The sequence below is a fragment of the Lampris incognitus genome, chromosome 12, assembly GCF_029633865.1.
Source record: "Lampris incognitus isolate fLamInc1 chromosome 12, fLamInc1.hap2, whole genome shotgun sequence".
NCBI lineage: Eukaryota > Metazoa > Chordata > Actinopteri > Lampriformes > Lampridae > Lampris > Lampris incognitus.
The window spans coordinates 25,903,088-25,918,251 of record NC_079222.1 but is presented as its reverse complement, the minus strand read 5'-3'; the positions used below and the strand labels follow the sequence as shown (position 1 = coordinate 25,918,251).

Below are 15,164 nucleotides of genomic sequence, written 5' to 3'. Positions count from 1 at the left end.
GACCCGCTCCTCCACAGTGTGCTCCTTCTGGTGAACCCACTCGCTGTTGCACTTGAAGTAGATCTGCGTGGCTGGCGTGGCCTTGCAGTACAAGTTGACGGGCTTGTTCTTTACGATGTAGGCCTCCTCGGGCTCCATCAGGAAAACGGGCAGTGGCTCTGGGGGTCTGAGGGGAAGGTTTCCGCAGTTCACCAAGTCCCAGGAAGTCATCATCAGCTGCGAGAAAAGAAATCGGCGCACAACGTAAGAAGAGAGCTAGGAGGGTAAAGAAGGGCGGACGACAGGGGAGAGGGAGATAGCGAAAGCGGACGGATAAAAGATATAGGGCCGGTAAAAAAAAAACAAGGAGGGGTGGGGAGCGAGGGGAGAGCAGACAGTGGGACAGCATATTATAACCTCGGTCTTTACATGGGATTATCTGTTCACATGGTACACAGTGACATCCCCGTCACCTGATATGTTGGAATGTTTACACAAGTGTATTTTAGAGCTCAGGAAGTTCTGGGATTCCTCTGTGGCAGCACGGCAGGGCGGATTTACAGAGCAGGGCCCTGCCTGGTCTAACCACAACCAGCTACTGCTGCTGAGGCAGGAGAGAGACGGGGGAGAGACGGCGGAGAGACGGGAGGCCGAGAATGAGAAGCAGAGTTCAGAGGTCGACTTTTGACTCTGAGGAGCTGGATTTAAAAAAACTAGTCTCTCTCTCTCTCTCTCTCTCTCTCTCTCTCTCTGTCTCTCTGTCTCTCTCTCTCACAAAGGGCTTATTGGCACGGAAGTTTTACAAACAATGTTGCCGAAGCATCAAGGTGCAATTTGGGCGGTACACAACACCAACAATGATATCAACACAACACCACACTGATCAATAAAGACACAATAAAACAACAATAACAATAAAGAAAGAGAAGTCAGAGCATGAGCAGTGAGGAGACAAGTACAGCTGTCGTGTGTTGTGCTGGTTGTCTCTTAGGCTGTCACATGCACTGACATATCTTGCTGCATCTATGGCGCTGACACTATTTTCCCCAAGTACATGCTGCATTTTAGTCTGGTCAGAGAGCGCATCAGTCTTGGAATTTGCATTTAATTTTTGTAAAGAGCTTTGTTCTTAAGTCTTCATATGTGCTACATTGTAGCAGGAAATGCTGCTGTGTCTCCACCTCTCTGTGGACAGAGCTGACACAGCCTGGCTTCTCTAGGCAGCCAGGTCTGCCTGTCTCTCTCTCTCTCTATCTGTCTTTCTTTCTCCATCTCTCTCTCTCTCCTCTCTCTCTATCTCTTGCTCATCCTCTATCTCTCTTGTCCCCCCCTCTTTTTTCAGAAACCCTCAATGGTGTTGATAAAAGTGCTCAACAAATGAGGAGTGGAATATTAAGAATATTAATATCTTTATATAATATTGTTACAAGAAACACTCAACTGTAGGGAAAGTGCTCAACAGATGAGGAGCAAAATAATCCAGCGAGTCAAGGAAATGTTCTATGGGACAGCACAGGCCTGTTTCATGCCATAAGCAATCACCAGCTGTCAAGCTGATGATAGCTGCAGCTGAGGAGTGCATGGCGCATGAAACAGGCCTGTACTGCAATGTATTAAAACTTATTTTTTCCCCCTGTATCTGTATTGATATTCCGCTCCTCATTAGTTGAGCACTTATAACAACACATTGACGGTTTCAGGAAAAAAACGGTATATATACTTAGCACAAAAAGTAAGGAAATGTTTGTTTGGTAGATTATCTCTTTGTTGTAACAATGCTTATTGGCAATAAATCTTATACCGTTGGAAAGCCTGTTTATTCCCCGTTTAAATGGGACCACATGTGTAAGGAACATGAATTTGTGGGATGAGCAGCAGAGCTGAGTATGTGGGTTGCGCCCATGAAAAATTTGCCAAATCTTCTCTGCCAATGCCAAACAGCTTATTTTGCTGTTGCTATTGACTCTTGTTTTGAGCTTCTGGTACCCCAGGTGCTGACAACGAGCTGCCAGATAGAAGATTTATTGCCAGTAAGCATTGTTACAACAAAGACATAATCTACCAAACACAACTTTCCTTACTTTTTGTGCTGTTTATATATATATATATATATATATGTATTTCTCTGTCTCTCTCTCTCCCTGTCTCGATCTACCTATCTCTCGCTCTCTCTCCCCTCCCTGTCTCTAGCTATAGTATATTGCTCTCTCTCTCTCTGCATCAATTGATATGTGAATCGGTTCTCTAATGGAAAATTAAGTTTTGATTGGACAGGTTAATGTGACGGAGTGACTTTGTTCATATAGTTAAAAAATATGTCATGTTAAAATCTGCTTCTTGTTAAATAAAGACTTGTTTTAAAATTTAAAAAAAACTCCCTCCCTGTTCCCCTCTCTCTCTACTCCTATCTCTCCATCTTACACACACACACACATACACACACTTGTGTATATACCCACACCAAAACAAATCACACACACACACACACACACACACACACACACACACACACACACACACACACACACACACACACACACACACACACACACACACACACACACACACACACACACACACACACACACACACACACACACACAGAAAGCAAATCTAATGACCTCAGGCTTTTGGCCCAGTTTGTGCCATTCCTTGGATACTTCTGCAGCAGACAGATACGCTTCCCTGTAATTACAGCTCCCTTTCATCTCCCTGTCTTAAATCAAACACACCCAAATGCTCACATATGCTCACAAACACATTACAAACACACACACATAAAACACACACACACACACACACACACACACACACACACACATTAACACAGGCATAACGTAAACGCTCACAGAGGCACCGAAGATCACAAAGACACAAAGTAACAAGCGCACACCCCCACGAGGAAGCTCGGGTAACTTCTGACTCTTTGAAGAGAGAGCGAGGGATGAAGCCCATTCGCCACCCCATTTGTCACCTCCAGAACTATTCTATTCTTGCCATCGAGACCGGTAGGCATCAATTATTCAAACGTGTGAAAGAAGAAGCTGGAGTAATAGAGCCGCGCGGAGACAGAGTCGGGAACAGGAGGTGAGGCAAGAGAGACGGGGGAGAGAGAGAGAGAGAGAGAGAGAGAGAGAGAGAGAGAGAGAGAGAGAGAGAGAGAGAGAGAGAGAGAGAGAGAGAGAGAGAGAGAGAGAGAGAGAGAGAGAGAGAGAGAGAGAGAGAGAGAGAGACAGAGACAGAGAGAGAGAGAGAGAGAGAGAGAGAGAGAGAGAGAGAGAGAGAGAGACAGAGAGAGAGAGAGAGAGAGAGAGAGAGAGAGAGAGAGAGAGAGAGAGAGAGACAGAGAGAGAGAGAGAGAGAGAGAGAGAGAGAGAGAGAGAGAGAGAGACCTGAACAAAGAGACAGTCAACAACCAAACAGGCAGAGACACAGAGTATGGCATCTAAATGGAGGTGGCCAAGTAGAGGAAACAGAAAGAGATGGAGAGACACAAGGAGAGCAGGACAGATAACGGTAGGCAGACGGGTAAGATAACAAAAGGGGTGCGTCAGTCCATCAGTAGTGCCTCTGTGTCGTCCTGCCTCCTCCCCGTGTGTGGACACGCTGAGCCTTGTTGTCTGACACAGGTCGCCTCCGAGACACAGGGGCAGCATGAGATGCCCTGCCTGGGTGGAGATCTCCCTGGGATGTCTCCCTCATATCCTCTCTCCCTCCACCTCTACCTGCGACACATACAAGCTTACTGCCAGGGCTAGCACACCACAGCAGTGGAGCAGGGCTGTGTGTGTGTGTGTGTGTGTGTGTGTGTGTGTGTGTGTGTGTGTGTGTGTGTGTTTAGTGCAGATTGGGGTGGTGGTGGTGGTGGGGGGGGGCAGTACGGAAAAGACTAGAGTCAGTCGGTGAGTCTGTGATCAGGTGATTAAATGGCTATGAGTGCAAATGTGAGTTGAGTATGTTGGTGTGTTCTAATGAGGATACGTGGTGTGTGTGTGTGTGTGCGCATTCTTGCATGCATGCATGCATGTGTGCGCATGTTCTTGCATGCATGTGTTCTTCCATGCATGTAGATGTGTGTGTGTCCTTGAGTGTGTCTGCTTTTCATCAGCATTAGTTTTAAATTGCTCCCCTCTTTCTTCAGCTCCTAATCTGCTGCTAATTGAGGAGTGGCAGTAAAACCACCATTCACCTCTAACCTTTTGCAATTGACCCCCCCACACACACACGTGTGTGTGTATGTGTCTATATGTGTGTGTGTGCATGCATGTGTGCGTGCGTGCATGCACGTGTTCATGTGTGTGCGTGCATGCACACGTGTTTGTGTGTTTGTCTGTACGTGTGACTACGTGTGTGTGTTCATGCATGCATGTGTACATGCGCACACGTGTTTGTGTGTGTGTGTGTGTGTGCGCACGCGCACAAAGTATACCAAAAGGTCACAACGGCATGCGAGTGCAGATCTTTGATTATCCGATCTATTTTACCACCGTCACTGAATTAAGTGAACTTAATAAGCTCATTAACATGTGAGAACCTCTCCTCCTCCCTGTCTGCAGGTGGTTGTGTTAAGAAGAAAAGGTCCACTGCAGTAGTCCTAAGTGTAGTGTGTACAGCTTTCCCTGTATGGCTCCGGCTTCAGGGTCCTCCGTCCACCCACAGCCAAGGACCCTGACCCAGAAAAAGGCAAAGAGAACCAAGGAAACTCATTAAAGATTGTGTTAGCCTTCTTTCACCCTCCACTCCCATTATCTCTCCATCTTTCCCTCACCCCTGGCTCTCCTGCTCAGCCGGACTGTGAGGCTGCGAGATCAGAAACAGGCATGAAAGAATGGCTCCCTTACACAGAAACTCTCTCTCTCTCTCACACACACACACACACACACACACACACACACGCACACACATGCACACACAGACGCACACACAAAAATTAACCCACACAAGTACAAACAAACTCACTTACAGACATTGGAATTCATCAACTTCCACAGTGCAAGGAATAATAAATTCAAGAGAAAGGAACAAGCCCTCCAGTAAAAAAAAAAAAAATCAGCCCAGAAATGAATAAGAAACCAGATGACAAAATGAAAGACTTTAACTCATACCGATCACCCCCACCCACTAAATAGAGGACGGAACAACGAGGAGCTTAAAGAGAGGCTCTATTCTGTTCTTTCTTCCTTCGTCTTTCTCCATCTGAGGGGAAAAGGTCATCACTTAATGCTGCAGAACAGCTCCCATACAAGACGGTTTACCGAGGAGTCCCAGCCTGTCAGAGGAGGCTATAAATGAGGTGTGGCAGACAGGTCGAACCCGGGCTTGTGACTTCTCTAGGACCACTGGGATGGAGCGAGATAGAGCACGTGTGCAATACTTCTATTTGACTCAGATCTAAGAACAGACCACAAGTTAAGCCATATGCTCAAATGCATCTTATGGAAACAAGCAGACGTGCTTAGATACACGCATGCACACGCACACGCATGCACACGCACACGCACACACAAACAGCGTTGAAACACGCTGCAACAACGATGCCATCAAGCGCGTGGGAAGATGTTTTAAGTAGGGGGGCTGCCAACTAAAACGAAAAGTATTGCAGCAAAGTTCGGGGGGGGGGCAGCGGGGAACCGCCGCAGCCGGGACACGAACCCGGGTCTCCCACGCCACGTTAACCAGGTCGACCGGTCGACTAAAGGGTCTGGTCAGCGGTCCCCGGCTGCCCCCTGAATTCGCTACATTGGGTTCAGAAGTTGGATGCTGAGACCGTGAGGCCATCAGAAGCACGTGCGCCCAGAGAGGTGAGGGAGCTGATACGCTGAAGTGCAGCTTCCGGAAGGGGGGGGGGTAGTGTAACGATCACGGATGACTGGACTCGCTAGCCCCTTGGCTAATACCCTTTAGTCGACTGGTTAACGTAGTCGCCCACGATGCGGGAGACCCGGGTTTGCGTCCTGGCTGCGGCGGTTTCTCACTGCCCCCCAAATTCGCTACAAAGTTGCTGGCGTGGAGGAATGAGTCGAGAGGCAGAGATTTTCTTTTCTTAATCGCAACTTCCGTGCCCCGTACACCGCACGACCCCGGGAGTGCTCTTTTATTCGCGCCGGCCAGAACGGACCACCACTGAATGTAACCGCACCCCCACCTCCACCCAACCCCCCGCCCCCCATCTCTCAAGTGGCGACATCAGTTCCAGTCACGGTCCTACAGTCAGTTGGTCAGTAAACAGTCTCCTACTTAGTCTGAGTCGAACCACCAAAGCAACAACACAAGAATAACCACAACATGAACACCATATCATTAAAACACAATTTCAAATCTAACATTAACAGTCCCATCAGCCATTCCGCTCCCCCCGCGGAGAACCGCCGACAGCCAGAGCGACGCCACAGCATGACGTCATTGTTTTGTTTATAAGGTAAGTATGTAGCAGATTTGGAATGGAGCGTTTACTCACTTCTTTATTAAAAATGTAGCTACATTCCACACAGCCCCAGCCCACGCTTTAAAATAAAGTTACCTTTTTTTTGTTTGTTTTTATGTTATTTTTTTATTTATTGCATTTGTACGTAGGCATACTGTTGGGTCCAATATGTTACACAGCCACCTGCCACTACTGGGGGGCTGCACCCACCACTAGGGGGCGCTGCAGCCCCCCTTCCCGCGCTAATGGGTGCCATAGCATTCTTCTTGCCCCAAATAACAGTTAATAAGCTTAATCTTGCAGATCCGATGCTGTAGCAGATCCTAAAAGGCTGCATAACACGCTTCGATGCTTCTTCAGTCGAACACGCTAAGAAATAGTTGTTTTCCAACTCCTATCCAGCGCCGTTACAGTCCTTTTATAGGTCCATTACTAAAACATATGCTTCCTCTGTTTGCTATGCCATATGTATTTTTCCAAGCATTTAGAATTGTGCGGCTTGATTTTCATCTGAACACTTCTAAACTGCCTCCATATTGAGTGCTTAAATTTTAATGAAATATGTCCTTGCAGCACTTTTATTCAAATCGTATTTTGCTCTGTTAATTGGACTGAATTTTCCTAATTCGTATTGCAAGTCTTATCACTGAATATTTTAGGAGTCGAATTGAATATTAGCAGAATATTACATCAGCTCTACAACAACCATTAAAAGCTTTGAGGGGGGGGGGGACAAGGCTGCATATCGCCTTAGAAATTCGATATGATTTAATCCTTTGACATTGGGAAGGAATGCACCAGACCTCATCTGTAAACGTGTATGACCTTTAATGTACGGCATATTTTTTTTGAAAGAGCGATTAAAAGTCTACATAATGTGAGGGCGAGGATGGAAAAGTTACTGAATGACAAACTTTGTATATACTATGTCATGGCGTGTGGAGCCGGTGGCTTTAGCAGTTACCCCCTTTCGGCTGGAGCAGACCCCAGACCCCATCCGCTGGGTGAGAGGAGGAAGATGAAGGAGGACCTACTACTGGGACATGAGACGATCAAAGCCGGAGCAGACATGGGACACCAGGATGGGTCCGTACTAAAGTACACACATCAAGGGGGAAAGGAAAAAAAAACACACACACAAAGCTTCAATATAAATGCTGGAATAGGAGCCATGTAAAGACGCCTCAACGTATTTGGTGGTTTCACCAGAAGGGAAAAAAAAACAACATTAATTTTCTTATAAAAACACAAATGGAAACAAAGGGGGGCTTACAGTGCCCCTGTCCCCTTGCACACACAAACCACATCTGGTTCATACAGTGCAGACCTCGGTAGTATGCAGTGTGTGTATCGGTCGACCGTTCCCTATTCATATATCATTTCCCCACTCCTTTTTGTTTTTGTTTTTTGTTATTGATTTTTCCCCCCTTTTTCTCCCAATTGTGCTTGGCCAATTACCCCGCTCTTCCGAGCTGTCCCGGTCGTTGCTCCACCCGCCCTGCCGATTCAATTTCCCCACACCTAGTTTTACATATATATAAGCTGGGTCGCCGGATGCTGGAGCCTACCCCAGCAGTCATTGGGCGGCAGGCGGGGAGACACCCTGGACAGGCCGCCAGTCCATCACAGAGCCCACACAGACACACACAGACACACACACACACACACACACACACACACACACACACACACACACACACACACACACACACACACACACATTCACACCTAGGGACAATTTAGTACAGCCAATTCACCTGACCTACATGTCTTTGGACGGTGGAAGGAAACTGGAGCACCCGGAGGAAACCCACGCAGACCAGGGAGAACATGCAAACTTCACAGAGGATGACCTGGGATGACCCCCATATATATATATATATATATATATATATATATATATATGTGTGTGTGTGTGTGTGTGTGTGTGCGTGCATATGTATGTATATGTGTATGTATATATGTGTATGTATGTATATATGTATGTATGTGTATATACTATGTGTGTGTGTGTGTATGTATGTATGTGTGTGTGTGTGTGTGTGTGTGTATATAGTATATATATATACATATACATATACACACACACACTGAAAACAGCTAGTGAGCATTGGGTCTTGACAGGACAGTGGAAGATAAGCTTTATTCTGTCTGTACTTAGGCAAGCAGATTTATTGTCCTGGGTGAAGCGCTGTATCAACGGGGACAGCGTTTCCTTTCCATCAGGGGAGAGTCAAGCATGAACAAGGATGAGCACTGGCATAAATCTTCCCCCTCTTTTTTTAGTCCTTGTCCCCCCTCTTCTCCTCTTGCCATGCCTATTACATTCTCTCCCCTCATCCCCCTCTTCCTCTCACTCTTCTCCCTATTATTACCTCACTTTCCATCACTATCCTTACCCAGTCTGCTCATTTCTCTCCTGATATAGCGAGAGGATGCCAAGTGGTTGGCTGGAGAGACAGACAACAGGGATTTTTACTAAGCAGTGTTTTGCTATGCAGAAGTATGGAGGGACATGAGATGGCGTTCAGCTGAGTGGTCAAGCGAAATAACGGACCACTCAGCTGTCACATCAGTTGATGCAGAATAAATAGACTGTCAATCAGGTCAACCTATAAATGTCCTAGGAGCACACTTCCCCATTATATTGAGTGAACATAAATCAATGGTAAAGACTCTCACCAGTCAATACTGGGTAGTATTGGATTAAGTATAGACCCACAGACCCCCAAGGGCTCGGTTCGATAGAAATGACTATTGTTTTAAATGCAAAAGCCTTTATAAGGCTGCCATAACATCACTAACTAAATCAGAGTGTGCTTCCTTTCATTCTCCTGTGTCTTTCCAGCTCGATGCTCTGGATACACTAATGGGTCTAAACACACCCTCTATATGGTCCCGTCTAACTCTTGGCTGCAGCAGGTATTCATTGATTACTGTTAGGGGCCGGCGACCCCCTCCCCCGTCTTGTTCTATCTGGGCCTCTCTGGTGGGGAGCGCTAAACACACTCATACGTCATCTCTGGGGGAGTCCTGTCATCACAGTCAAGGAGAGGATGAGAGGACAAGAAAAGTAAAGTTGACAAGACATTCAAAGTCAAAATCCAACATGCTTAATTGTTAACAATGGATGCTTCCTAATCAATATTCAGTTCCTGCTCATTCCACTACAGGCCTGCCTTACAGCGGTGTGGAGAGAGTCTACACCGAGTCAAATAAACTAAATGAATAATTCAGTCGGGGCATTAAAGTCCAGTTCATGCATCTTATCTTTACCAGAGTAAGTGTTGTAATTTGGGAAAATGAATCTGTGCAAATTGATTTAGCCAACCTCAGGAAAAAGCAAGGAGACTTTGGGGGGACGAAACAGTATTGGTACTTGCAATCGGGCACGGAGATAAGCACTTAAAATCTACCTATTAAGAAATGGACATTGAGGAGATAACCTGCCCTCAATTTCTGCCTCTTTGCTCCCTGGTGTCCTAGGGTAACCCCGTAGAGAAAAAGAAGAGAAACTGCCAAAAAATGCCCCTTTTCAAGTTGTGTATTTAAGATGAACACACAGTTTTATGGTATATTGTATTTTGTGCCTTCCTCAAAGTTTCCGCTAGGGAAATTTGGCACTGGCAAATGTGTCCAGCAAGACTCCAGAATGTTGGACAAATGAGAAAAATGCCGGTCATGTTATCTGTGCCTTGCATTCACTATACAAGAAGAACAGAGCATCAACGCAAACAGATGACATAACATTTATTTGGCTGAACAAATTCTTTGCCATTACAACAAATATTCGAGGCCATCCGGGTAGCTTAGCGGAGGATTATTTGCTGGACTTTTAGAGTTTTTACCAGAAAGAAAAAAACAGTAATTACCAGCTAATGGAAACCCTGCTTCCTCTCGTCTTTTCTTTCCTCTCTTTCATAACATTTTATGAGCCTTGCCGCTGAATTGCTTCTCTTTGGCTCTCTTCGACCCTGACCTTTATTCAGTCCTTTCTGACACTACTTTGGCAGGGGCCAGCCGGCAGATGCCAGGGTCATGCCAAGCTTTGGCCACTGCGTGTCCAGTCACATGATGGTGCCAGGAATGACAAGGTCACTCCAGTGTGGTAATGGACTAACTTGAGGCCAAGTCAACAGGAATTTGATTTCGTTCACTCCCGCCAATGGATCTTCAGGAAGAAAACAATGAGAGAGTAAGTGAGAGAGAGGTAAGAGAGAAGGGGAAAGACATGGATAAAAAGTAGTTGTGATGGCTAAAGAGATGGCTGGGGGATCTCCCTAGGGTCCACACAGACCTACAGATAGACACGAGGACAAAGGAGGGTTGTTGGTCCACAGTGGCCCCACAGGGACCGCATAGCTAAGAACAATCAGAAGAGAGGGATGCCGTGTTTATTACCTCCATTATTTAAAATGGCTAGAGGTCAAGAGAGGAAATCATTTCTTCAAGTGCTTCAAATTTACATCAAGTGCAAAGAAAGGCAGCGAGGCCATTCATTTTCTTCTTACCAAAGGACATAAAATAAACTGCAGAACTGAACAACTTGGTTCCAGGGTGTCATGGAAATGTAGGTGGGAAGTAGGAGGATTATGAACTAAAATAAGACAGCGCAGAATACCAATAAAAACACCAAATGGGGCCAGGCATCCGGGTGGCGTGGGGGTCTATTCTGTTGCCTACCAACACGGGGATCGACGGTTCGAATCCCCATATTACCTCCGGCTTGGTGGGGCATCCCTACAGACACAATTAGCCATGTCTGCGGGTGGGAAGCCGGATGTGGGTACGTGTCCTGGTCGCTGCACTAGCGCCTCCTCTTGTCAATCAAGGTGCCTGTTCAAGGGGGAGGGGGAACTGGGGGGGAATAGCGTGACCCTCCCACGCCCTACGTCCCCCTGGCGAAACTCCTCACTGTCAGGTGAAAAGAAGCAGCCGGCGACGCCACATGTATGGGCAGTGGGGGTTGGAGCAGCGACCAGGACGGCTCAGAAGAGTGGGGTAATTGGCCAAGTATAATTACACTTGGCCAATTGGGAGAAAAAGGGGGGGGGGGAATCCAAAATAAAAAAACAAAAACAAATGGTTTTCCATAAAAGTCTTTGTAGAAATGTTCAAAGACTGGTGTGTTCAACTCTGCCAGGGGGATATCTCATTGTTTTGGTGCACAGCAGCTATTTACCATTGGCAATTATTATAAAGGATTTGATATCTTTGTGGGTGGACTGCTTATTTGTTTGTAATTTACTGAGCTGGCCAATATTTTTTTTAAGAGAAAATACTTAATTCTGATTTAATTCGTGTTTCCCATGCTGCTTAGCACTCTTTTATCTTTCTCATTATTTACAAGCGTTTTGCTTTTCTGCAGTATTTCTCCCTTTTTTTCTCTTTTCCCCAAGCGTAGGGGTTTTTGCCTCATCCTCTCTTACGGTGCATTACCACTTTCTCTTCCCTCCCCTCACACACAGCTCCCTCCCGGATGAAAAGCCATTTCAGAGGTTGATTGGAGAATGATGCTGCTACTTAGGGAGTCGCTCCATCAGTGCTGAGGGAGGGAAGGAGAGAGCGAGAGGAGAGAAAAGCTCAGGAGGAATAGTGGCTCCCCGGGGCGCTGTAGCTGTGATGGGTGAGCTGTCAAACGCCCCATTGTCCAAATTACCCAGCAAGCACCATGTCACCACCCGGGACTAATTTACGGTGCGGTGTGGCACAGACACAGCTTTCTGAGCATACTAAGAAAGTAAGGGGTAAAGAGGAGAGAGGGAGAGAAAGAGGAGAGAGAAAGAGGAGAGAGAGAGAAAGAGGAGAAAGGTGGGACAAAAGAGGCCACCATGACACCTTCAACAGAGAGACAACAGGGGTGCAAATTCAGACAAGTTTTAATATAAACACCAATTAAGTATGGCCCTTCACGCAGGTTTGGTGTTTGCTAGCGTTATGCCTCACAGCATCAGTGACAGGTGTCAATATGAATATGCGTCATGGTCACATGCATCTCCCACCCGCCCCTGACTTCCCAAACACACACAAAGATATACTCACTCATGCACAGTCACTTTAACACAGCTTTAAAGCAACCAGCCATCACTTATAGAGGTCTTTGGCTTGACCTCACTTTAGCTGTCATAATGACTGGTCTTTTCTGCACAAACCTGTGTGCCTGTTCTCCTGTCACACGTCACACCCCCGGGTGCCTGGTGCCAGACAGTGCCATCCTCCCACTCCAACCTGACCACGGGCTATGGAGCAGAGCAATGCCTGTCAGAGGAGACACGTCGTTCTCTATGACCCCTCGCTGTGTCCTATAGCAGGACGCAGTGACTTCACTTGGCTAATTGGCCTCGAGCAGCGGGCAGCACCACTTTGCTGCTAGTGAAAGGCTGGGAGATTTAAATACAAAAAAACATACTGTGGAGCATGTTCAGCATGGATGCAAGAACATGAATTGCTCAACTTATGGTAATCAACTCCTGCCCCCCCCCTCAAAAAAAAGAAGTGATTATTAACTAGCAGCACAGTGGCACAGTGGTTAGTGCAGTTGCCTCACAGCAAGAAGGTCCTGGGTTGTCCACTGTGTGGAGTTTGCATGTTTTCCCCGTGTCTGTGTGGGTTTCCTCTGGGTGCTCAGTCCAAAGACATGTACCTCAGGTGAATCGGCTGTACTAAATTGTCCCTAGGTGTGAATGTGTGTGTGTGTATGTCAGCCCTGTAATGGTCTGGCAGCCTGTCCCGGGTGTCTCCAGTGACTGCTGGGATAGACTCCAGCATCCCAGTGACCCTGAGTAGGATAAGTGGGTTGGATAATGGATGGATGGATTATGAACATTTGAAAGTTGCTGCGAACATGGAGAAAGTGTCTTTTCCAGTTGGTAGTTATGTGTTGATTTCATCAGAAGCTATACTTGAATTGCTCATTAGGACTTTGTTTAAAAAATGCCAACATAACGCAAGTCCCTTAAAAGAAACTTCCAAAGATGTGTCACCTAAAATTTAAATTCCCTGGAATAAAATGCAATGTAATGCGTTGGTATCTGTTTTTCTTTCCCTACTGAAATGCCTCATCAAGATATTTGACTTTCTTCTCATTCCAATAAAACTATTTATATATTCATCTCTCTGATGTGAAAAAAACAGAGATGATGAGAAACAGCCTCGGGGAGATAGACTGACCCACCCACCCACCACCAAACAGTTCTGTCCTCACCGCACTTCTTTAGTATGTGCCACCATGGGCCAGGGGTTTGCACCCAATTTGCAAATCAGAAGAGGGCTAAATATCAGTGAAAATTAATGATGCCGAAGTCTCTGTTGGCACTAATACTGCCTGAAAGAGATGAGAGTCATTGGAACACAACAGCTTACTTGCTTTTCAGCATTACAGAAAGAAGTGGCACCATGAAAGGAATATTCACATGTATTAAAGAAGAAGAAGAAGAGGAAGAAGAAGAAGAAGAAGAAGAAGAAGAAGAAGAAGAAGAAGAAGAAGAAGAAAAAAGAAAGAAAGAAAGAAAGAAAGAAAGAAAGAAAGAAAGAAAGAAAGAAAGAAAGAAAGAAAGAAAGAAAGAAAGAAAGAAAGAAAGAAAGAAAGAAAGAAAGAAAGAAAGAAAGAAAGAAAGAAAGAAAGAAAGAAAGAACGCCACTTTATTTGACATCGTATTCATCCATCCATCCATCCATCCATCCATCCATCCATCCATCCATTATCCAAGCTGCTTATCCCAATTGGGGTCGAGGATGCTGTAGCCTATCCCAGCAGTCATTAGGCAGCAGGCGGGGAGACAACCTGGACAGGTCGCCAGGCCATCACAGGGCCGACACATTCACACTAACCCATACGTAGACGTTACGTTAGCTTTAGCAAGCAAACTGACTTGTTAACTTACACAGAAACAGTGAGCAAGTTTAGCTAGCTATCAAACTCTTTATAGTGCTAGTTTATGTTAGCTTGGTTAGCCATTGCATAATCATTTATTATTCATAATACACCCAAGGATTTGTTTATTTATTTTACATCATACTGGCCTTTCGTGTGCTGATGCACGAAAACAACTAGCGATAGGAAGCCAGGCAAAGTCATGGTGAGGTTGCCAGCGGCATATTAGTGCAGGGTAGCGGTAGCTAGCAACTGTTTAGCAGCAACACTGTATTCTTACAATGAAATTTGCCTTCTGCATTTAACCCATCCTATTGTATAGGAGCAGTGGGCAGCTGCAGCGCCCGGGGACCAACTCCAGTTCTTCTTTCCATTGCCCTGCTCAGGGGCACAGACAGGAGTATTAACCCTAACATGCATGTCTTTTTGATGGTGGGAGAAAACTGGAGTACCCAGAGGAAACCCACGCAGACACGGGGGGAAACATGTAAACTCCACACAGAGAGGACCTGGGACGGCCTGGGGTTCGAACCCAGGACCTTCTTGCTGTGAGGCAACAGTGCTAATCACTGGGCCACCGTGTGTAAAATGTGTGAAATATTGTTGGTTTAAGCAGCCCACTTAATCTTATTCAGTCCTCTTACTCTGCTTCAGTTGATTCTGTTGAGTATCATCCTCATCTGCAAAACATTAAATAGACCCTCAGAAGCAATACCAGAGAGAGCATTTTCCACACTTATCACACATCAGAGACTATTCAAGTGCAATGCATGTCCAACACACGAATAGACCGATACCGAAAACTGCCAAAATTAAGCAAGAGCAAGACAGGATGATTTCCTGATCAAAATCATTTCCATTTAATATCTTATCAAATTAATACAAAGT

General features: G+C 45.9%; 1 protein-coding gene across 2 annotated transcripts in view; it reads right to left on the bottom strand.

Annotated features, from left to right (window-relative positions):
* unc5cb (unc-5 netrin receptor Cb) overlaps positions 1 to 15,164 on the bottom strand; it is a 198,617-nt gene that overhangs the window by 110,634 nt on the left and 72,819 nt on the right. For both annotated transcript variants that reach the window (XM_056291130.1, XM_056291131.1), the window contains exon 2: positions 1 to 216. This exon is cut by the window's left edge and continues 13 nt beyond it. In XM_056291130.1, coding sequence (XP_056147105.1) covers positions 1 to 213 — 213 coding nt within the window. In that variant the 5' untranslated portion in view covers positions 214 to 216. The remainder of the gene's footprint in view (positions 217 to 15,164) is intronic.